General features: G+C 31.8%; 1 protein-coding gene across 1 annotated transcript; it reads left to right on the forward strand.

Moving 5' to 3' along the window:
• The first annotated feature begins 20,214 nt into the window (after positions 1 to 20,214).
• Positions 20,215 to 22,339, forward strand: LOC111902318 (trans-cinnamate:CoA ligase, peroxisomal). Its single transcript, XM_023898162.3, has 2 exons — positions 20,215 to 20,551; positions 20,660 to 22,339. The coding sequence occupies exons 1-2, from the start codon at positions 20,354 to 20,356 to the stop codon at positions 22,205 to 22,207; spliced, it is 1,746 nt and encodes a 581-aa protein (XP_023753930.1). The 5' UTR covers positions 20,215 to 20,353; the 3' UTR covers positions 22,208 to 22,339.
• Positions 22,340 to 25,875: the final 3,536 nt, after the last annotated feature.

The following is a 25,875-nucleotide window of genomic DNA, read 5'->3' on the forward strand; positions in this document are numbered from 1 at the left end:
CAAATAACACACTTGAAAAGTGTTGTGAATTCCATTCAGTTCTTCGGGTAATTCGAGCTTGTAAGCTTGGTTCCCAATCCTCTAAAGAACTTTAAACGGTCCAATAAACCTTGGACTCAACTTTCCCCTTTTTCCAAATATTATAAGTCCCTTCCACAGCGAGACTTTAAGCAAAACCGAATCTCCAACCTCAAAAGTCATCGGTCTTCGCTTCTTGTCAGCATAGCTCTTTTGACGATCTTGAGCTGCTAACATTCTTTCCCTAATTATTTTCAACTTTTCAGCAGTTTGATGAACCATCTCCGGTCCCATAAACTACTTTTCCCCAGCCTCAAGTCAACAAGACGGCGTACGACACTTCTGTCCATACAAAGCTTGATAAGGTGCCATCTTAATGCTCGAGTGGAAACTATTATTATAGGAAAATTCTACCAAAGGTAAATGTTCATCCCAATTACCTAGGAATTCCAAGGTACATGCTCTTAGCATATCTTCAAGTGTTTGTATCGTTCTTTCACTCTGACCATCAGTCTGCGGATGGTAAGTTGTACTTAAACATAACTTGGTACCCATTTCCTCTTGTAGACTTTTCCAAAACCTTGAGGTGAAACGGCTATCACGATCCGATACAATCGTTAACGGAACACCGTGAAGCCTCACAATTTCCTTCACATAAGAATTCGCGAGCTTCTCCATAAACCACTTCTCCTTGGCCGCTATGAAATGCGCACTCTTAGTGAATCGATCAACGACCACCTAAATCATGTCGTGACCATTCTTTGTTCGGGGCAGTTTAGTGACAAAATCCATAGTAATGTCTTCCCACTTACCCATAGGCACAGGCAATGGTTCTAAACTCCCGTACAGTTTCTGACGTTGTGTCTTTACTCTTGCACAATTCACACACTCAGCCACATACTTTGCAACATCAAGCTTCATCGTCGGCCACCAGTAGTAGGGTTTCAGGTCCCTATACATTTTAGTGCTACCCGGATGAATTGAGTACATGGTTTTGTGAGCTTCTTCCATTAGAAGGTCCCTAATTCCTCCTGACTTAGGTACCCAAATACGATCTTGGAATACCTTCAGTCCATGACCGTTTGTACCAAACACCAACGTTTTACCCAAACGTCCCTCCTTTCGGTCATTTTTCTCAGAAGCTTCCTCTTGAGCTTTCTTTATACTTTCCACAATGGTCGAGACAACTTCAATTCTCAATGCTCTTGGCCTTTTCCTTTCAAGATTGACCTTCCAACTGAGAGCATCAGCAACAACATTAGCTTCACCGGGGTGGTAAAGTATCTCGCAGTCGTAGTCTTTAAGTAATTCTAGCCAGCGTCGTTGCCTCATATTCAATTCTTTCTGATTAAAGAGATATTGGAGACTCTTATGATCAATGAAAAGTTTGCACTTCGTGCCATAGAGGTAATGCCTCCATATTTTCAGAGCGAAAACTACCGCTGCCAACTCCAAATCATGAGTCGGGTAATTCTTTTCATGCTCTTTCAACTGTCGAGACGCATATGCTATCACCTTTTCTCTTTGGGTTAAAACACAACCCAATCCAACCCCAGACGCGTCGCTATAAATAGCAAAGTCTTCAACTCCATCGGGTAGAGAAAGTATCGGTGCCTCGCATAGCTTCTTCTTTAACTTCTCGAATGCTTCTTTATGCTTATCACTCCAAGCATAAGTAGCTCCTTTGTGGGTCAAAGTTGTTAGTGGAGTAGCAATCGAAGAAAAGCCTTGGATAAACCTGCGGTAATATCCGGCAAATCCTAAAAAGCTTCGAATCTCTGTGGGACTTTTCGGTTGTTCCCACTTCATCACAGCTTCGATCTTCGCTGGATCAACCATTATCCCTTCTTGGTTGACCACGTGACCCAAGAATTGGACTTCACGAATCCAAAAATCACACTTAGAGAACTTTGCATACAGCTTCTCCTGCTTCAAAACTTCCAACACTTCTCGCAAGTGTCTGCCATGTTCCTCCTGGCTTTTCGAGTAAATCAGAATGTCGTCTATGAACACTATCACGGATTTATCAAGGAACGGGTTACAAACCCTATTCATCAAATCCATGAACATTGCTGGAGCATTGGTTAGTCCAAACGACATAACCAAGAACTCGTAGTGTCCATATCTAGTTCTGAATGCAGTCTTCTCGATATCTTGATCTCTTACTTTTAGCTGATGATATCCTGACCTTAGATCGATCTTCGAGAAATAGCTCGAACCTTGCGATTGATCAAATAGGCCATCAATCCTCGACAACGGATATTTATTCTTTATTGTTGCCTTGTTCAGCTCTTTGTAATCGATGCACATTCTCATACTTCCATCTTTCTTCTTCACGAATAACACCGGAGCTCCCCAGGGCGATGAACTAGGTCTAATGAAACCTTTGTTCAATAACTCCTAAAGTTGCATCATCAGCTCCTTCATCTCCGTCGGTGCTAATCGATAAGGTGCTTTTGCTATTGGCATTGTTCCTGGTAACAAGTCTATTCTGAACTCCACTTGTCTATCAGGTGGTAATCCAGGAAGATCTTCGGGAAATACTTCCGGATAATCAGACACCACTGGAATACTCTGCATCACCTTCTTTTCTTTCTTAGCATCAATCACGAATGCTAAATATGATGTACATCCCTTGGTCAAACACTTTCTGACTTTCATTAGAGAAATGATTCCAGAATTCACTCTGCGTTTGTCCCCATACACCATAAACGAATCTTTCCCAGGCGGGTTTACTTTAACTATCTTCTTCTTGCATAAAATTTCGGCATCATTGGCGCTAAGCCAATCCATTCCCAACACGATGTCGAAACCATTAAGTTCGATAGGCAATAATTCCTCGTGGAACTTATTCCCATTAAGATCAATTAAGATGTCTTTCATACGATGGCTAACAGGTACAAACTTGCCACTAGCTACTTCGACTAATAAAGCATTATCGAGTCTATCAACAGGCAAAGATAGCTTTCTACCAAATTCATGCGATATAAAGGAGTAGTTGGCTCCAGAATCAAATAAAATTTGAGCAGGTAATTCGTTTACGAGAAAGGTACCTGAAGCGACATCAGCTTCATCTTTAGCAGCCTCAAGTGTCATCTGGAAGGCTCTCGCCTTCAGCTTTGGTGGAATGTTGGGCCTAGCTGCCTCCTTCTTCTTCGGACAGTCTTTCAAAATATGCCCCTCTTCATTAGAACCAAAACACATCCTTTTGTTGTTCGGACATTCATTGGCAAAATGTCCAACCTTTCCACACTTGTAGCAGGTCACATCCTCGCTACATTTCCCAAAGTGATTTTTCTTACACTTATCACACCACTTCGCTTCGCCTCCTTTTCCTCCAAACTTTTTCGAATCAGATTTCGAAAATTTGCTTTTCTTACCGGAACCAGATGTTCCCTCAAACTTCCTTTTCTCACCAACCTCAACCTTGTCGGTGGTTCTTCCCTTAATCATGTTCTCAACAGACTTGGCAGCCCAGATAGCTGCCTCTAGAGTAAGTGCCTGACGTACTGGCACCTCATACTCCCATGGGAGTCCCTTCGCATACCGGTCCACCTTTGTCAACTCGTCTGGGACGATACGCAAGGCAAAATCCATGTTAATGGTGAAGCTATTGGTGTATTCATCAACTGACATGCTGCCTTTCGTCAATGTCAGGAACTTGTTCTCCAACTCCAACAAATTTTGAGCCGAGCAGAATCTGCGCTTGAACTGCACCAAGAACTCTGCCCATGACAATTACAGTGGCTCATTAGGGCTTAACGTCTTCCCTAGAGTGTTCCACCAACGAACGGCTCCACCTCGGAACTGACGCACTACATAGATAGTCTGCAACTTGCCTCTGCAGCCACAAGTCATAAAGGCCAATTCCATTTCGGAGATTTAATCCATAACCCCAATCGGATCCTCCTTTCCATTGAAGGTCGATGGTTTGCAAGTTAGAAAGTCCTTGTACTTGCATCCCATTCCATCATTTCTTCCATCATGGTTATCTTGCCTAACTATCGGTGGGTTGGCTTGACCAATAGACCCACTGAAGTTTCCCCCTTCCGAGTGCCCTTCATTTAATTCAGACTCTTCCACACAAATTGACAGTTCTTCACGATTCTGTTGAAGCAACCGTCTAGTTTCATCCATCTGACGATCCAACATCATCTGAATCATCATTTGCACACCAGCCATGGTTATTGGCTCAGGTGCTGCTGCCACGACAGGTACTTGCTCAATCACTGGTGGTTGATTCCTGTTTTCATCAGCATTTCCAACTCCACTTCTTGTTCTCACCATTTTGATCTACACACCGAATAAGGTGAAATTAGATCCTCAATCACGATAGATATTCAAATCATCCTTATCACTCCAAAACGTTTACATGCTAATTCTAATACCGTAGACGCACTCTTAGAATCCTACACACATAAGGTTTCTAGATCCGGTCGGCAACAGACCATAGATCCGAACAAATAATATCATATATGGCAACATATAACATTTAGCACATAAAGCATTTTAGGCAACTTTCCTAAAATAAACTAGTGCTCACAACAGACACACATCTCAAAATTTCACTTAGCATTCTAAGTTTAAGTCTAGAAATCCTACAAATTCCTAGTTCGCTTAAACTAATGCTCTGATACCAACTGTGACATCCCCAAAATCTCGGCCAGAAAAGACCGATTTTCATTTATGCTTTTAAAATAATTTCAGAGTAAATCCTTTTGATTTGAAAGAGTTGCGGAATTTGTTCCCAAAAACAAAACATGATAAAACAATGTTTACCAAAGCATTTCATAAAAGAAATGTATTTTCATTATATAATCAAAACTTGGGGTGTCATGTTCCGATACAGACCAATAAGCATAAACGATAACATTACAAGTCATTCAACAAATATATACATATACAGACTTGTAAACAAAACAACTTGATGGTTCATCCATCTTATGCCCTCGCGCCACTTCCTGTAATACAAATAAAACTGAGTGGGTCAGGCTTGAGAGCCTGGTGAGCATATAGGGTTTTCAACCCACAATAAATAATCATATTTAATTTTCACCAACCAACAATAACCCAATTACCCATTCCCGTTATTCTCACTTTATGTCCCTAAGACAACTAACATAAGGGACCTAGTCTAAGAATATTTCATCGGGGCGACAACACATGCTTCGGGGGTACCTCAGCAATATAAGTCAAATAAGGCAACCATGAGGGGGATGGAGTACAGCGAATGAACACCCAAGTTCATTAACACCTATAGGTGGCGAACCTGCTAATGTTTCCACAAGACTGTCTAGAAAAGTCCGTGGTCATCATCTAAACTCCGCTAGATGACTAAATCAAACAACAACGAGGCCTCTCATCTGTTTATTACACACCAACTATCTACCCATGTTCTACCCAACATATTAGTAGATAAAAATATACATTTTTATACATAGATAAAAACAAAACCTGTATAGCATGCTTTAATCAACACATATTTCACATAACAGATGAGGCACACACACATAACACATATCTCATAGAGAATAAATCATATCTATGAGTTAGAAGAAAGTGAATACACATTCACACATATAAACAACAATATACTTAATACACTCAAACCATACTTGTATTATTATCGTGTTTATGAAAGGTAGTATACACTCACTTGATCAGAAGATGATCGGACAGCACTACGACTTGCAGAAGTAGTAATCCTCAGCAGATCTGGAAGATCTTCACAAATATCGAACTTCTCGCGGGCAGAGCTTCGGCTCGGGAACCACACTTCTCGGGATCTTCGGGATCTAGGGACTTGCCTCGGGGCTCGAGAATAATACCGGGGCTTCGGGGTATTTCTGGCATGCAAAATGATGCAAAACGGGAGAGAGAAGAGGGAAAATGAACAAAAGAATCGGCTGCCTTCGGATCCTATTTATAGGAGGCTGGAGCCTCGGAGTACGCGGGGCGTACTGGTCTGAAAAACGTCACTGCTTACGTATCCGAAGCCACTTGCTGCGAGTGTCGACATCTTCGGTGTACGCGGGGCGTACTTCGGATCGGATTGCTGACTCCTCTTCGGATAATGTTGGATTTAAAGATTTAATTTAAATATAAAATATTTAATAAACTTCGGAAATTCATATCTTCTTCATACGAACTCCGTTTTCGACGTTCTTTATATCCACGCGAAGGTGAGACTACGCTCTACAACTTTCATTTAGACTCCGTCGGCTAGTTTTAACCTTATTTTTATTATTTATTTTTAATAGGCCGCGACAGAAAAACTTCGTTATAAATTCATAACTTCTTCGTTTGACGTCCGTTCTCGCTTAACTTTTTATCGCTTCGATACCAACAACGAGACCTTCGATCCTCGTTTAGATTGTTTCGACTAAAAACCACTCGATCTCAAATCGAGTATTTCGGGTTGCACACCGCTAAGTCGAAACTTCAATAAATCATAACTTCCTCATACGAAGTCAGATTTGGGCATTCTATATATATTCGGAAACCTCGTTTCAACTACTACAACATTATTCAAAGATATTAAGTTTATTTTACACTTAAATTTTGACGCTTATATTTATTCTTAATTAATCAAACCACATAATTAAGCAATTAAGCACAAAACACATAATACTCAAATAATACAATCTTATTATTTCGAAACGGGTTACAAAGGTTAACCTAGACTATTACATTGGAAAAAATGGCAAGCCCGGAAACACAGGCGTTACAGTAAACTAGACCATAAATTCATGAATATTACACAAAAATACAATTGCCCAGAAAAGTAAAGTATAAACCATATTTTGACCCAATAATTTTTAAAAGAACAAGGAAGATCATTTCAATCTTCAAAAGACATTTAAAATTACTAGAAAAGAGAATTCAAGTTGGTTGATTTTGATTCTTAATTTTTATCCCATAAATTTAAATTAAGGCTAGGATCCATATTTTCGATTCGAATTTTGAAGAGGGATGAGGTAATCAAATTCAAATCTATTTTAGGTAAGTAAGGATTTTCCCGATTCCGATCTTATGAAATTCTTAGATCTTTTGAGATTCATTGAATCTTATCAATGACATGTTTAATCTCGGATTATGCTCTCACATTTGTGACTGGGATGTCAAGGATCACCAACTAGATGTAAATAACCATGCAAACCCGCTTGACCACCTTGATGTCATTTACCATCTCATATTGATATGTCAGTGAACCAAACATGCTCCATCAACAATGATAATTTTCAAGATGCCCATCATATCTCTTTATAGTCCCTATTAGTGTGTCGGTTAACCAAACACGCCTCACTAACGAAATATAAAGCATGATGTGTGTTTTCACGGATTAGCATGCTTTTCACATTTTCCTAAAGTAACTAAGAGTGGGATTTTATAAAAGATTTGGTTACATTTTATCATTATACTTGTTAATGAGATTATGTCCTATCAAATCCGTTTGGCTAACGACCCTCCACCACACAAGAGAGCGGTGGGTGAGACTGGACACCCAATGATGGTCATTTTATAAGCCACTTCCTTAAATTCCCCTTATAGTATCGCTTTGTGAATCAGGCGTACTAGCGATTTGACTGACATTTTCTCATAATATATTAAACCTTTAATAATATAAGTATAAGGTGTATTAAAAAAAATAAAAAAATAAAAAAAAAGCAAGGTTTAAATATTAATTATCCCAATTAAACAGATAATTAACTAATCTTTAAACCATGTATGATTTTAATATTAATCTTTTAATTAATCAAATAGTTAAATGTAATTAGATTATATGGATAATTCACAAATTCAAGATATAGGATATCTGGTTATCAAGATAAATATTTAGTTTTATATAATTAAAAATTTTATCAATGTAATTATGCTAACAAATTTTGAATTATGCAAAAAAAAAATTGTTGATTAGAGGGTTCACTACATCATGATAGATGATTGCCACGTCGTTGCAGAATCAAGAAAAACATGGATCTGAAGATCGCCACATTGTGGCGGAAGAGGACTACGACTTGGTGTTGTGACAGAATGACGATTCTACCAATTCTCCGAGTCAAGTTTTGTTCAAGTTCAAGCAATGTAGTATCAGTTGCTAGACAACCATATGCTCTGATATCACTGATGGGTTTTATATGCAATAACACAGATAAATCCTTATACACTTAAGAGTATATGTAACCTATTAGAATTATGTCAAAAGACTATTAAAGTAACATTCTATTGAACAATAAGAACCCTATAAGCCCTAGTTATTTTCAAAATTCATAAACAAGTTTGGGATTACATACCTTTTAGTTATTGATATAAATAGCTACTCAAAACCTTCGTCAATAATTCATGGAAGCAAGCACCAGAAATCTCATGCCTCTGATGGTTCACACATAAACACTAGTAACTAGGAAACTTAAAGAGGGAAGAGATGTGAAGCAAATTTCGGCTATGATCTTGAGGAAGAATAAATGGCCAAAATTTAGAGATAAGAGACCTTACTTATAGCTATTAGGAAAACCCTAGATAAGTCTTACTTGATTAAAATAGTAATATTTCATATTAGGTAATTAGCTAGTTTCCTAATTATCTTCAAGGGATATTTTGGAACCCTATAATCCCCTCCATACCGTCCACCTCTTGTGGAAGGTTCTAGAATGCCTTTTGTTCAACTATTAAACAATTACAACTTAGGTCATTGCAGTTTTAATTAGTTAAATTAATTCTAATTAATTTCTGATTAATCTTTAATTAAATAATACTATTTCGCATTAATATATTATTTTCATAATATACTAAAATATCATCCTATTTAATTACTAGGTTTGAAGGCAACCCAAAAAGACTTTGTTAATAGTTCAAGTATATATCAATTTAGTTATTGGTTTAGACACCTAATCCAACAATTCATTTATATCATTTACTTCACCCCCTCTCCTCCGAATGATATAACACTATCAAACCATGCCCCATATTCCAACCACATTCAACCCCAACCGAAACTTCCTCTCATGCATATTCAACCGACGACACCTTATACCTGACATCAATTGATTGTCATAGGTGCGAAAAGATGGATATATAAACCAATAGGTTATATTAATATGCAAACCACTACTAAATGCCCCATACCTCGGTCTTATATTTATTACCCATGATCCTGATTGGAGTACTATTTCCATGAAAAGATAAATTTAATGTTTTTACTTCTAACATTATGCAAGTTCTTCTCCTACGGACATAAAAAAGCATCACAATCTTGGTCCCATCTATTTGCTTCCTTTATTTCCATCGACTTTGTTCACAACAAATCAAATTCCTTACTATTCATTTGTAGAAAAGGTGATGTTGTGACCTACTTAATACTACTTTATGTAGATGAAGTAGTACCCACGACCTTTTCTACAAATCCCATCCCCTATACACCATCTTATAAAAAAATCCTATTTATGAAGTTTGTGATTTGTCATACATCCTTGGCATATATGTGTCCCGCTACAAAGACGAAATGTTCCATTCTCAAAAGAAATACACCCTTAAGAAGCAAAAATATTGAATTATAACCCAAGTTGCACACCTATATGCACTTAGTCCAAACATGATCGTAATGGTCCTCAAAATCAAATATGATGAGATACCATAGACTAGCCATAGGCTTACATTACCTCACTTTTACCCCAACCAGATCTTTGTTATGTTGTTCAACATATATGCTTATACATGCATGGGAAACAAGAACCCTATTTACATGCTCTCAAACATAATAAAAGTTGTTGGAAAATACATCATCTTTTGTTGTAATAATGTATGTGTTGCTTATATCTCTAACATTCTAGTGCAACATCAACATACAAAACATAATGAATTAGACATAAATTACGCCCGACAAAAAGTTGCTACCTGCCAAATTTGTGTTTTTTTTAAGTGACTTGGAGTCTCCAATATGTCAACAATTTTACAAAGGGACTTCCTACCTCTCAATTCACGGATTTTAGATTCTTCTTGAGAATTTGGTGATGACGTCCTGCTCTAACTACGGGGTGTATTATATGTTATGTTATTGTTTTCCCATTGTTTTGTTGGAACTTTGCTCTATAAAATTATAATGTGGGACTTATCCCACATTGGTGGAAGAGAAAACATTTTCCAACCTTATAAGGCTTGTCCCACTCATTTATTTAAATGTACTAAGTAATAGGCTAAGCAATTAGGTTTGGGTTGTGGTGTTGGACTAGTCAAACTGGGCTAGTAGTAGGATGTTGTTTTCGACAAGAAGTTCCCGTTTATAAATTGAGCAAATCCTTTCTCTTTTCCTCATTCTACAACTCTCTAGGCCATGATGGCAGCTTTGATCGGTTTTTGGTGGGCTAAGAAATCCTTGCGATCACCCCGACTAAAATAATTACCATCCGTTCCAGCATTTTAAAACAACATCCGAGAGGCCATTTTTCCATAGACAAATGTTGTTGAAGTGAAGATTGATAGGCCGAAATCCGTTGTAGAAGACCACAATATCACTGGGCAACCATAAGAGAATTCACATGGTAGGGCCAATAGTGATGCCTTTGGCCAAACATTAATGAAAGAACTTCACATCAAGAATAGTATAACTTACATAGGTTGGACCCATTGTCACTCATATAAGTATATCGGCCCCTTCCATATGAAATTCTAAAGATATTTGTGGTATATATAAATGTATTAAAAAGGAAATTCAAATAAAAGTCTACAAGTAATATTTTTCCAAAGGAAAGAAATTTCTTTATGTTTCCTTAACGACTCAACGGCAAGTCCATATATTCAAGTGTGGAATGACCATAACAACCAATAGAAAGACTTTGACTACTTGTGTGGCTGCCACTTGGCTTTTTGCAGGAAACTTAGTGCAACTGCTCTTTTAAAAACGTCAAATTGATTTTTTTAATTATTAATATTTATGTTATGCGTGAATTAATCTCTTCATTGTAATTAATATATCTCGTCGTGTTTTATTAATTCCATCAACAAATACGATTTTAAATATTATATTATAATTAGTAAACATCTAAATATTATATTATAATTAGTAAACATCTAAATAATAGTAGGATGGATTTAATAACCACAAGTATCAACTGAAATAGTATAAAAATCACCAAACGAAATAGGCTATTAGTTTTTGAGATCTCGTAGTTTTTTAATAGAACATCTAATGTCATATTTGACATACTAACTAGTTTATTTTTAAGTTTTATAGATTATCATTTTTGACAAGGTGAAATTCAGTTTCTATGCTAGAGTATACTAATATCTCATTAATGAGCTTATAAACCATTTTTACAATTCTTTCAATTATAACCTTTATTATAATTATTAGAAGATGCTCATGCAATTAATTTATACAAAAAGAAAATATCATCATAAAAGTTTTGTGGCTAAGTATTCATTACATAAGTTAAATCATTTCCCTATTATCGGTATATAATTTAATAAATACTGCTATTAAAATTTTAAATAAGTATAAACATGAAAAAAAATTAAATAATTTTGACAACCTACAACCAAAAAATATCATATTTTGTAGTTTTAAAATATATTGTATTTGATGTTAAAAAAAAAAAAAAATTTATACCCAGTTTGAATTAATAAATTTATCCAATTTAAAAAGTTTTATGGGTTGTGACAAATTAATATGTGTTTCTTCATTTAGCATCTATGTTTATATATACTGAAAATAAAAATTGAGTAAAATTAAATCCAATTTAAAATATTATATTTCTATTTTGTAATCCAACGGTAACAGACTATTAGTAGTATTAGTATCAGGAGTTTATGAAAAGGTGCAACGCAACCAAAAGTTTAAGGTTCAAGAATCGTTGGAGACCAAAGATATTTGTAAGAGTAATATAGGTAGTACATTGTGTTTGCAGTTCTAAAAAAAATATTATATTTCTATTTCCGTTCCAAACCGTTTATATGTATACATAATTAGGTATTTTCATCACAAACCATAAAAATATAGTTACAAACTTTAAAATTTGTCTAATGGTTTTAATTATAAAATAAAATATTAAAATTTCATTAAAGTATGGATAATCGAAGAATGTAAAATAGAATAAAAGCTTCAACCAATTTTATTTGACATTCTTTTTTTCTAAAATATAATTAGTTACACTCTAAATTTGAAGGAAACACAATCTATTTTTACATTACATTTAAGTGTAAAATAAAATTCAGTGTAATTAAAGTGTCAGTTTTATTTTACATAGTGTTTAAAAATAAAAAGTCGTCAGAGATGATTTTAGTACACATTGTAAGTTAGTAAAACATATTATATATTTGTTGTATAATATCAAATCATTTTTTTGCTTGTTGTTTTTTGTCAATTTAAATTTATTAGCTAACTTGGTTGTTAGTTTTTATCCAACATTATTTTTATCACTTATTTATTCTTTAAAATGTGGTTTTTCAAATATATATATATATATATATATATATATATATATATATATATATATATATATATATATATATATATATATATATATATATATATATATATATATATAAATTTGTTTAATGGTTTAAATTTCATTTAAAACATAGATAATCCGATAATGTAAAATAGAATAAAAGCTTCAACCAACATTACTTTGCACTTCTTTTTTCTAGAATATAATTAGTTACACTCTAAATTGGAAACGTTGTTAGCGGGTCTTAAAACACAATCTATTTTTACACTACATTTAAGTGTAAAATAAAAATCAGTTTATTTCAACTCTCAAATTAGTGTTTAAAAATAAAATGTCGTCAAACATGCTTTTAGTACACAGGTTAAGTTATTAAAACATATTATATATTTGTTGTATAATATCAAATCATTTTTTCACTTGTTTTTGTCAATTAAAATTTATTAGCTAACTTGTTTGTTAGTTTTTATCCAACATTATTTTTATTACTTATTTATTCATTACAATGTGGTTTTTAATATATATATATATATATATATATATATATATATATATATATATATATATATATTAAAATTTGTCTAATAATATAAAACAAAATGTTGAAATTTCATTTAAAACATAGATAATCAGAGAATGTAAAATAGAATAAAAGTTTCAATCAACATTATTTTGCACTTCTATTTTCAAGAGTATAATTAGTTACACTCTAAATTTGAAGCGCTCTTAGCGTGTCTTAAAACACAATCTATTTTTACACAACATTAAGTGTAAAATAAAAATCAATGTATTTCAACTCTCAATTCTATTTTACACTCTCAAATTAGTGTTTAAAAATAAAATGTCGTCGAACATGCATTTAGTACACAGTTTGAGTTATTAAAACATATTATATATTTGTTGTATAATATCGAATAATTTTTTCACTTGTTGTTTTTTGTCAATTAAAATTTATTAGCTAATTTGTTTGTTAGTTTTTATCCAACATTATTTTGACCGCTTATTTATTCATTACAATGTGGTTTTTAATATATATATATATATATATATATATATATATATATATATATATATATATATATATATATATATATAAATTTGTCTGATGGTAGAAAACAAAATGTTAAAATTTCATTTAAAACATAGATAATCAGAGAATGTAAAATAGAATAAAAATTTCAATCAACATTATTTTGCACTTCTTCTTTCTAGAGTATAATTAGTTACATTCTAAATTTGAAACGCTGATAGCGGGTCTTAAAAAATAATCTATTTTTACACCACATTTAAGTGTAAAGTAAAAATTAGTGTATTTCAACTCTCAATTATATTTTACACTCTCAAATTAGTGTTTAAAAATAAAAAGTCGTAAGAGATGATTTTAGTACACAATATAAGTTATTAAAACATATTATATATTTGTTTTATAATATCAAATCATTTTTTCACTTGTTTTTTGTCAATTAAAATTTATCACCTATTTTTGTCATTTGTTTTCATTTGTCTAATATTATTTTCATCACTTATTTATTCATTAGAATGTGGTTTTCAAATATATATATATATATATATATATATATATATATATATATATATATATATATATATATATATATCACAAACCATAGAAATCTAGTTACAAACTTTAAAATTTGTCTAATGGATTTAATTATAAAATAAAATGTTGAAATTTCATTTAAAACATAAATAATCGATGAATGTAAAATTGAATAAAAACGTCAACCAACTTTATTTTACACTTTTTTTTCTAGAATGTTTAAATTTCATTTAAAACATAGATAATCCGATAATGTAAAATAGAATAAAAGTTTCAACCAACATTACTTTGCACTTCTTTTTTCTAGAATATAATTAGTTACACTCTAAATTGGAAACGTTGTTAGCGGGTCTTAAAACACAATCTATTTTTACACTACATTTAAGTGTAAAATAAAAATCAGTTTATTTCAACTCTCAAATTAGTGTTTAAAAATAAAATGTCGTCAAACATGCTTTTAGTACACAGGTTAAGTTATTAAAACATATTATATATTTGTTGTATAATATCAAATCATTTTTTCTCTTGTTGTTTTTGTCAATTAAAATTTATTAGCTAACTTGTTTGTTAGTTTTTATCCAACATTATTTTTATTACTTATTTATTCATTACAATGTGGTTTTTAATATATATATATATATATATATATATATATATATATATATATATATATATATATATATATATATATATATATATATATATATATATATATATATATATATTAAAATTTGTCTAATAATATAAAACAAAATGTTGAAATTTCATTTAAAACATAGATAATCAGAGAATGTAAAATAGAATAAAAGTTTCAATCAACATTATTTTGCACTTCTATTTTCAAGAGTATAATTAGTTACACTCTAAATTTGAAGCGCTCTTAGCGTGTCTTAAAACACAATCTATTTTTACACAACATTAAGTGTAAAATAAAAATCAATGTATTTCAACTCTCAATTCTATTTTACACTCTCAAATTAGTGTTTAAAAATAAAATGTCGTCGAACATGCATTTAGTACACAGTTTGAGTTATTAAAACATATTATATATTTGTTGTATAATATCGAATAATTTTTTCACTTGTTGTTTTTTGTCAATTAAAATTTATTAGCTAATTTGTTTGTTAGTTTTTATCCAACATTATTTTGATCGCTTATTTATTCATTACAATGTGGTTTTTAATATATATATATATATATATATATATATATATATATATATATATATATATATAAATTTGTCTGATGGTAGAAAACAAAATGTTAAAATTTCATTTAAAACATAGATAATCAGAGAATGTAAAATAGAATAAAAATTTTAATCAACATTATTTTGCACTTCTTCTTTCTAGAGTATAATTAGTTACACTCTAAATTTGAAACGCTGATAGCGGGTCTTAAAAAATAATCTATTTTTACACCACATTTAAGTGTAAAGTAAAAATTAGTGTATTTCAACTCTCAATTATATTTTACACTCTCAAATTAGTGTTTAAAAATAAAAAGTCGTAAGGGATGATTTTAGTACACAATATAAGTTACTACAACATATTATATATTTGTTTTATAATATCAAATCATTTTTTCACTTGTTTTTTGTCAATTAAAATTTATCACCTATTTTTGTCATTTGTTTTCATTTGTCTAATATTATTTTCATCACTTATTTATTCATTAGAATGTGGTTTTCATATATATATATATATATATATATATATATATATATATATATATATATATATATATATCACAAACCATAGAAATCTAGTTACAAACTTTAAAATTTGTCTAATGGATTTAATTATAAAATAAAATGTTGAAATTTCATTTAAAACATAAATAATCGATGAATGTAAAATTGAATAAAAACGTCAACCAACTTTTTTTTTTCTAGAATATAATTAGTTACACTCTAAATTTGAAGCATTGTTAGAGTGTTTTAAAACACAACGTATTTTTACACTATATTTAAGTGTAAAATAAAATTTTGCGTAATTAAACTCTTAATTCTATTTTACACTCTTAAATTAATGTTTAAAAATATAATGTTATCAGAGATGCTTTTAGTATATTAGTAAACATATTATATATTTGTTGTATAATATCAAATAATTTTTTTGTTTGTTGTTTTTTTTCAATTTAAATTTATGAGTTAACTTATTTGTTTGTTTTTATCCAACATTTTTTATCACTTATTTATTCATTATAATGTAGTTTTTCAAATAAATAAATATATATCTTCTTTAATAATTGAAGTTTTTTTTATCATACATCTTTTTCTCATTTATTTTGTCATATGGTTTCTCTTAGCTTTTTTATTCATTTTCTTATTTACGACTTGTCATTATTAGGGTTTTTCATTTTTATATTAAATTTTCAAAATTTATAGTTATATATGTGGAAGGTTTTATTCTATTCTTATAAGGTCATCATACTATTAATTTGTGAATAGATTCACATAAATGTTACAAACTCATTATTTATTTTCGTTTTTCAATTACTTTATAAAATGTTTAATGTTTACATATTAATATTAATTTTTTTTATAATAAATCAATGTACTATACGGGTATCACTTATATATATATATATATATATATATATATATATATATATATATATATATATATATATATATATATATATATATATATATATATATATATAGGTTTAGGTTCTATGGAACACAAAAAAAACCTTAAAAATCATAAAAATGCATAAAAAAATACTTAGAGATCACCAATTTTTTTTGAACTTTTTTTATAAAAAATCGCAGGTTTTTGTTAAAATTCGCTGAAAAAGAAAATTTTCAAATTTTTTTTCACTGATTTTGCATAAAATGCTGCGATTTTTTCAAAATTTTTTTTGATCTCTAATTATTTTTGTTATGTATTTTTATGATTTTAAGGGTTTTTTTGTTTTCAAAATTACCCTTCTTTATATATATATATATATATATATATATATATATATATATATATATATATATAGAGAGAGAGAGAGAGAGAGAGAGAGCGAGAGGTAGATCAAATGTTTTTTTACATCTATTGTGTGCTAGAATACCTTAATAAGAATTTTGTAAACATTAAATGTATATCAAATGATATCAATACTTATAATTTTTTTTTATGAAAACTAATTAAATTCGTTATTAATGTCAATAATAATATGCTTTCAGAATAAATTTGTATCTAAAGAATAAAAACGTATTATAGTAGTACGAGTGTATAATCTAGTAGAATATACTCATTTTTTTATATATTTTATATAACTTTATTCACTACAAGAAATATATCCTTTATTTCTATGTAATGTGTATCTATAATAAAAATTGTATTTGTATATCTTATAATTTTTCAGGAAATGATGAGAGTGTGGCTGTTGTTTATGTTTACCATGGCTGCTGTCATGGGTCGTGGACATGGGGGAGACGGAGCTGAGGACCCACCTTTCCCAGGTGGTAGAGGTCCTGGCCAGCACGAGCTGGACGGTAAGTCTTATCATGAATTTTTATTTACTATTTTTGTTCAATTATCATAAATTAAATGTCGTTTCTAATAATTTTTAATTACATTTGTAGTTGAGGGACGTGCCCGAAGGAAAGCTCGAGGAAAAGCAAAAAATATAAAGCTTGAAAAAGCAATCTTGCAGAACCAGGGGAAACCAATACCCATGCAATTTGATAGGGATATTACATTTAATCCCGTAGGAGAGGCGGGAGACATGTTTTCCCGAGAAGTTGGGAAAACAATGTGGCAGATGGTCCCTTTCGACAAATGGAGTTGGAAAAGAGTTTCCCCTGATATAAAGGACACTGTATTACAACATTTAGCGGTAATTATTTATTTAAATATATTTTATAGGTTTAACTATAATTGTTTCTTGGTTAACTTTTTTTTTTATCGTAGACAAAGTTTGATCTCAATCAAATGTACCAGGATGCACAAGCTACTTTATTGACAGAGAGTTTTCAAGCAGCCTTGTTAAGAGGTTTTCGAGAGCGTAAAGCCGACGCTAAAAAATATTTCAAGATGGTCGGAGGGTATGAAGATATCCCGAGAGCATTGGCAAATCCTCCGGATGGTATGCTTGTTGATAACTGGGAGAAGACAGTTGAGTATTTTCAAACTGACGAACACAAAATTGCTTCAGAAAGGAACAAAAAAATCCGTGAAAAGCAAACAATTGTGAATCGTGGGGGTTCGAGCTCGTATAGCAGTACTTGCTATAAGAAGGTACCGTACGATACATGTAATTATTTATTTAAAATATAATCTAATTTTTAAACTTAAACAGAACCTTAAGAGAGTGGAAACATTTCGCAAAGCTCATACCGATAAGAATGGTGTATTTGTTACTGCTGAATCGGAACAACAATATGTAAGTATTTAATTATAATTTTATCATATATTTAAATGTTTATTTATACTTAATTGTTACTCACTTTTGGGAGTTACAGAATCGGTTAGTTGAAGAGCTGCTAGAACAAACTCAAGGTGAAAGTGAGTTTACGCCAACTCAAGAAAGAGCTACGTTCGAGAAAGTATTAGGAGAGCGACGTGGCCACATTAGAGGCATTGGCCGCAAACCTTCTGGTCTCCCGACGATTCCACAGCCTTCGCAACCATCACAACCACCATCACAACCATCACAGGTAAAATAGCAATCTACTTTAGCATCGTAAAATGCATGTTGATTTGGTAGTTTGGTGATTATTTGCTAAAAAGTTTGGTAATTTGGTTTTCTATTTTACTTTAAAAATAACAATGTATTTTGATAGTTTTTGTTTATGTTTGACAATCTAAGTTATAAGTTTATATATATTGTTATTAATTATGTAGTTGGAAAATCTTCGTGCAATGCTCGCCGACCCGGCATGTAGGGATGAGCTTTATTCGTTTTTTCAATCCCAAAATAATCAAGGGAACGATGGGAACGACGATGAGGGTATGTAAGAATGAGTTTTATTTGCATATGTTGTCTCGTTTTGCTACTTGGTAGATTGTAAAAATTTTGTTGTTTTGCTACTCGGATAGTATGACTTTTGATATTTAATTGTATTTTGGATGTTTGTTTGACACTATTATGTTTGATATTTAATAGGATGTTTGTTTTGTAATTAGCGTCGACACTATTGGTTTTGATATTTAATCGAATATTGTTATTACCGGTGACACTTTTACCTGCGATATTATCACCGGCAACGAAAATCATTTTTTTAAAAAAAAAAATTGAAAAACAATTACCGGCGACGCTTTTACCGGCGACAGAGCTCATTACCGGCGACACTTTTGCCGGCGACACTTTTACCGGCGACAAATGTCATTCCCGGCGACAACATTATTAGCGGCGACAATACTCATTAGCGGCGACATACTAATAGCGGCGACTATTATCATTAGCGGCGACAAACTGATCAATAGCGACGAGGCAGTAGCGGCGACTTATTACCGGCGACGCGTCGCCGCTATCATCATTACCGGCGACTTTTGGGACTTTTACCGGCGACTTTTGTCGCCGGTAATGGCCTTTTTCCTTGTGGTGATTGTATTTTAAGCAAGTAAGTTCTAAAATAATATTATTGCTAACATAAAAACTTAGATACAAATTAATTCTGAAAGAATGTGATTGCTATCATTATTGACGAATTTAATTAGTTTCCGTAAAAAGAAAATTAAAATTGTAAATATCCTTTAATATATATACAATTATGAAAAAAAATTTAATATCTATCTTTATTTTATTAAATAATTATTTAATTTTACTAAATTTTTATTGGTGATTTATAGCACACAATAAATGTAAAAACATATTAACCTAATATATATATATATATATATATATATATACACATTGGATTCATTCACAAAACAACAAACATATAAAAAAACTAATGAATCCATGGTCTTTGTTATAGCCTATTCAGTTTTTCAATAGAACAGAAGGTTTATATTTCTAAATAGAAATATATTTCTAAATAGAAAGAAAGAATGACGCATAAAATAATCTGGTAAAGGTTTAAAGCGTTCAAAGTCAAAAGGCTGTGTTCAAACACATATGTATAACGCCCTCTGTAATATCATTGCATATTCCAAGCTATTTTCCTGAGACATTCATGGCCCCTCCTCATTATACCCTACCCCACCATGCCAAATAACGTGCTTCCTACCTCTATATATACAATCTCTTCTCCCTTCCTATCCTCACACCATAATACATATTACATACATCTCTCCAAACTAGCAATCGCTTTCTAGCTACCTCCAAAATCTTGTATTAGCGACTAATTAGCTTCAGCCGGCAATCTACCGTAGTTAATTCTATTGAGGCATTAATGGAGAGACTTCCGAAGTGTGCAGCAAACTATGTCCCTCTCACTCCTCTCACTTTCCTCGACAGAGCATCAAAGGTTTATGCCAACCGAGCCTCTGTCATATATGGCGGAGTCAGCTTTACCTGGCGCCAAACTTACGAGAGATGCTGTCGTCTCGCCTATTCCCTCCGTTCCCTTAACGTTGTCAAGAACGATGTTGTAAGTTTCTTACTTTTTATGTCTATAATATGCATGCTTTGGTAGCAGACACTATTCTTTATGAAAAAAGTTTCTTTCTTCTAATTTTCGGTTTTATTAATTCTATAGGTATCCGTGCTAGCTCCAAATGTCCCTGCGTTATATGAAATGCATTTCGCAGTTGCAATGGCAGGAGCTGTACTTAACCCAATTAACACAAGACTTGATGCTACAAACATCGCCACCATTCTCTGTCATTCCGAAGCCAAGGTGTTTTTCGTCGACTATCAATATGTTCCTTTAGCATCTGAAGCGCTACAATTGCTCGATGCTAAAAACGTAGCCATGCCTTTAGTCATCGTGATTGATGACGTTGATAAGCCGACTGGAATTCGTCTTGGCGAGCTGGAGTATGAGCTACTCATCCAGCATGGCAATCCACTCTACCATGGTGAAGAACTTGAGGACGAGTGGGATGCGATTTCACTGAATTACACATCCGGAACCACCTCTGAGCCGAAGGGAGTGGTGTATAGCCACCGTGGTGCTTTTCTTAGCACCATGAGCTTGATTCAAGGTTGGGAAATGGGTACGGAGGCGGTGTACTTATGGTCACTACCGATGTTCCATTGCAACGGCTGGACGTTCACCTGGGGTGTTGCAGCAAGAGGAGGCACAAATGTGTGCATACGCAACACGACTGCTGAAGAAATGTACAGGAGCATCTCTCAGCATAAGGTGACTCACATGTGTTGCGCTCCTATTGTCTTCAACATCCTTTTAGATGCCAAGCCCCATGAGCGTTGTGAAATAACATCTACGGTAAACATACTCACCGGAGGGGCACCACCGCCGGAGGCCTTGTTGGAGAAGATGGAGGATCTTGGGTTCCACATAATGCATGCGTATGGCCTTACTGAAGCCACAGGACCTGCTCTTGTATGCGAGTGGCAAACCAAGTGGAATCAACTGCCGAAAGATCAACAGGCGAGATTGAAGGCTCGACAGGGGGTCGGAATACTCACCCTCGCTGATGTCGATGTCAAAAACAAGGACACAATGGAGAGCGTGGTGCGCGATGGGAAGATGATGGGAGAGATCGTACTCCGAGGAAGTAGCATCATGAAAGGGTATTTGAAAGATGAGAAGGAGACTGCGAAGGCTTTTCAGAAAGGGTGGTTTTTAACCGGAGATGTTGGAGTTATTCATCCCGACGGATACGTTGAAATCAAAGACAGGTCAAAAGACGTGATAATCTCCGGTGGAGAAAATATCAGTAGTGTGGAACTAGAATCCATTCTATTCAAACACCCGGCAATACACGAAGCAGCAGTAGTCGCAATGCCTCATCCGAAGTGGGGAGAAAGTCCCTGTGCTTTTGTTGTCTTGAAAGAGATGGAAAGCACAACTGAAACCGAAATCTTGGAATATTGCCGGAAAAAGATGTCAAAATTTATGGTGCCAAAGAAGGTAGAGTTTGTGAAAGAACTACCAAAAACAGGAACAGGTAAAGTCGTTAAAGTGGAGCTCCGAAAACTGGCAAAAACCCTAAAGATCTCGGAAAACATACACATAAACAATAAGAGATCTCAAAAGGAAGTCCATTTGCATCAAACACGATACCAACAAAATGAACCACATGATCAAGAAAAGGTTTTTGCAATGTCCCGACTTTGAATTAATGACTTCAATAATTTATCTCATGTAATAAGTGTCGATACATGAAGGTAAGGGAGTATACCCATATATATGTCTTCGTTAATAATAGTTTACAATAATAATAGTTTACAACAGATGAGTTTTGTGGCATGTGGGCATCATAAAAATGGTATAATTAATTAACCTTCATTTTGATATTTGTCCTCTTATAGGATAGATAATTAATTGGAAGATTGAAAAAATTACTTCCAATTTAGATTTAAATCTAAAAATGATAATGAATGACATGACATCCATATGATACACTTGTGTGTTGTGTCCGACCTTCTCAGCTATACACAACGTGACCATTCAACATCCAGTTTTTACTTTTTATAGCGATCACTTCATTTGCCTTTTTCATTTCGGCCCTGCCTATTAATAAGTGTATCAAGTATCAACATAAGTAATAACCACTTTCTTTTCAATTAAACCATATCAAATTTGTAAATTTGTGTTGCATTTTTCAGGGGTGTTTTGATTAGCTTATTAGCTTATTTGTGGTGGGAATAAGCAATAAGCATGGGAGAGATGCTTATTAAAATTAGCTTATTTAGCTTAATAAGTTGGATTTTATCCAAACACTTAAATTTAGCTTATCGTGGGAATAAACAATAAACACCTCTTTTTTTCCTATCCAAACACCCCTCAATACCACTCCTTCATGATTGTTAACGTCGGAATGGTCCGTCTAACATGTGTAGCATCCTGCACATATAACGGTTTTGACGGTTAAAAAGTACTTTGTTAAATTGTCGGCTATATGATCTTATCAGTTGATTTTCACCACTTTTTTCACAATAGCATGATCTAAGTTGTATTTCAAAGAATTTCATATTTTGGTGTATTTCAAAGAATTTCATATTTTGGTGTATTTCAAACAATTTCATATTTTGTTCATAGTTTGGTGTATACGAAAACTTTCACATGTTTGGTCATATTTTGGTGTATTTAAAACAATTTAATATTTTGTCTTGTCGCAACAGTATAATCAAAGATCAAAGGCAACTTTCAAGAGTACAAATAAATAAAGATTTTAAGTTCCCTTCCAAGACCATACAAAGTCACAGGATTATTGATATATATAATTTTGAATTTTACATCAAAGATCAAAGATTCATAGCCACAACAGCATAGCATGATCTATATAAGTTTTCTTCAACAATCAAAGAATCCAATCACTATAATCACTTATTTCCCATTTCAAGTAAAACATAGATTTTCTTACTAATAACAAACTCTTTGAATTATTCCCTTGATTTACAACAACAGCAACAACAAAAAATAAATAGATAAATAAATAAATAAATAAATAAATAAAAATAAAAAACATTTAAAGAAAGATAATAACTTAAAAGCACCCGAACCATCTTTGTTGCAGGAGTGACATCATAACCAGCAAAGATCCATGAAACCCATGTTTGATTTGTTTTATTCATTCAAGGCTTCAACTACCACCACAATAAAAAATTGCCCAACTTCCTGTAATACAAGCAGATCAACACTTTAATTTGAGCTTGTTTACTCATCAGTAAAGTGTAATATTTAAGATTTACTACATTGCCCTTGATCCGAGACAACAGGTGACAACCCTTTTTCTCCAAGTTTTCCACTTCATTATTATTATACTTACAAAAACTACAAAACGAACTAACAATACACTTACAAAAACTAACCAATCCACTAATAAATCTTACTAAATATCTATTTTCAATAATTTTATCTACCCTAACCCAATCTATCAGTCAAACTCAATCATGTTAAAGTCACATACATACATACATACATTCACTTACGCACACTCATAGTAAGTAAAAAAATACACGAATTCAGATTGTCCCATGATTGAATACACATTTAGGAGCACATCAATATTGGCATTACATTACATCGAACATGTGGCAGGCATAATGAAAATCATGAAATTACACCACATGTTCTAGTTAAAACAAGACAAAAAGGATGATATACATAAAAACATGAATTACTAACCGGATGTAGTTGTTGGTGTCAATTTATGATGACTTTGTAGAGGAAACAATTTCAACTTCAAAGAAAGTAATCGTTGTAAAGCAAAATGTCTTTGCTAACGTTATGAAGATGATATTGTATTCGACCGTGATGATGTAAAGTAAAGCTTTTAAGAAAGGGTGATAACAACCAAATAAGAATGCATAATTTTCAAAAATGATATTGGAAAGGATATCAATAAATAAATACTATGATCGATATCACAGTATTTTGAATTCATTGATTTGAAATTCTTATGAAATCTTATACAATATTAGTTGTGAATCCTGCTTAATAAATGAAGATTGTTTTGTCACATGTCAATCTCTCATGAGTTTTGATACTTGTCATTTTGTGGTATTTTTCAGACAAAATATTATCCACTTATCAATTTTTGATTTGTTACAATTTTTAAAATTAAAGTCATATACTTATTATATGTAAAGTACTAAATATCATATATATGATATTAAATTGCAATAAATATATTTTTCCTTTCTTATTTTAAAGTTGTACATTAAAAAATATTTTATGTTTATATTTTAATTTAAAGTTTATTTTTTTTTTAAAATCAACTCATGTAATACACAAGCCTCACACCTAGTCAAATAATATATGAAATGTAAATAAGATGAAAAAAAAAGAACGAGGGATATGTTTTTTTTATAATTATGATGAGCTTTCAATACATTCCATTTACAGATTACATGAACATTAAAAGGAGTTAGCCAAGTTTAATATTTAGTCATCTTTATTATTTTTTACTAGTTTATAACCCGTGAGAACCATGATTACAAAATTAATTAAACTATTATAGTGAGAATTCAAAATTATCAATCAATTCTTTCAAATAAATTATTAATTGAGAGATATTTTTTTAGTTATATAAAATTATAATCATTAATTTAAATAAATATGTGAAATTATATCACTTTATAATTTGTATTAATTTTAATTTAATTTTTATTCTAATGTAATTAAATTAATATAATTAAAGTGAGAAATTTAAAATTTAAAATTTAAAATTGAGAACTAATAGGTTGATAAGTGGCATGCATTAATGATGAAGACTAATAGGGTGACACGTGACAAAAATAAAATAAAATATGCATTAATTAGGAATCTTAATAGGATGACACATGTCAAAAGGAGATTAAAACTATTCTTTTATTAGAATAGAGATATTGAGAAAAAAAGTAAAAAAAACCAAAATTTACCAAGTGGAAGAAAAAATATTTGAAAAAAAAACAGTCATGTGACATATTGAAAAAGAATATATAATAAGTTGCAAAAACATTTTCATTTATTAAGGTAGAGAATATTTCGAATATGATCATTATTCAACTCTTTATTTATCTATAAAGAATCACTCTAGAACCCATATGAGGATCTCTAAATTGTTCCTTCTTGGGAAGGTTTTAGACCTCTCTCTTGTTTAATTATAGAACAATTACAATTTTAGTACTTTTACTTTCTTTTAATTCTAATTAATTCCGAAATTAATATCAATTAATTTATATTTAATTCTTAATTAATTATCATTATTTCAAATTAATATATTAACCATATAATATATTAATAAACTATTTGTTTCAATTTTTAGTTAATTTATTAATCAAATAATATATTAATAAATA

This window comes from Lactuca sativa, chromosome 3 (genome assembly GCF_002870075.4).
Source record: "Lactuca sativa cultivar Salinas chromosome 3, Lsat_Salinas_v11, whole genome shotgun sequence".
Classification (NCBI taxonomy): domain Eukaryota; kingdom Viridiplantae; phylum Streptophyta; class Magnoliopsida; order Asterales; family Asteraceae; genus Lactuca; species Lactuca sativa.

What these genes read in the sequence shown, in the direction of transcription:
- LOC111902318 (XM_023898162.3), top strand. Translation starts at nt 20,354, where the DNA reads ATGGAGAGACTTCCGAAGTGTGCAGCAAACTATGTCCCTCTCACTCCT. An exon ending in ACGTTGTCAAGAACGATGTT is followed by an intron (nt 20,552 to 20,659) that starts GTAAGTTTCTTA and finishes TTAATTCTATAG; the next exon opens with GTATCCGTGCTAGCTCCAAA.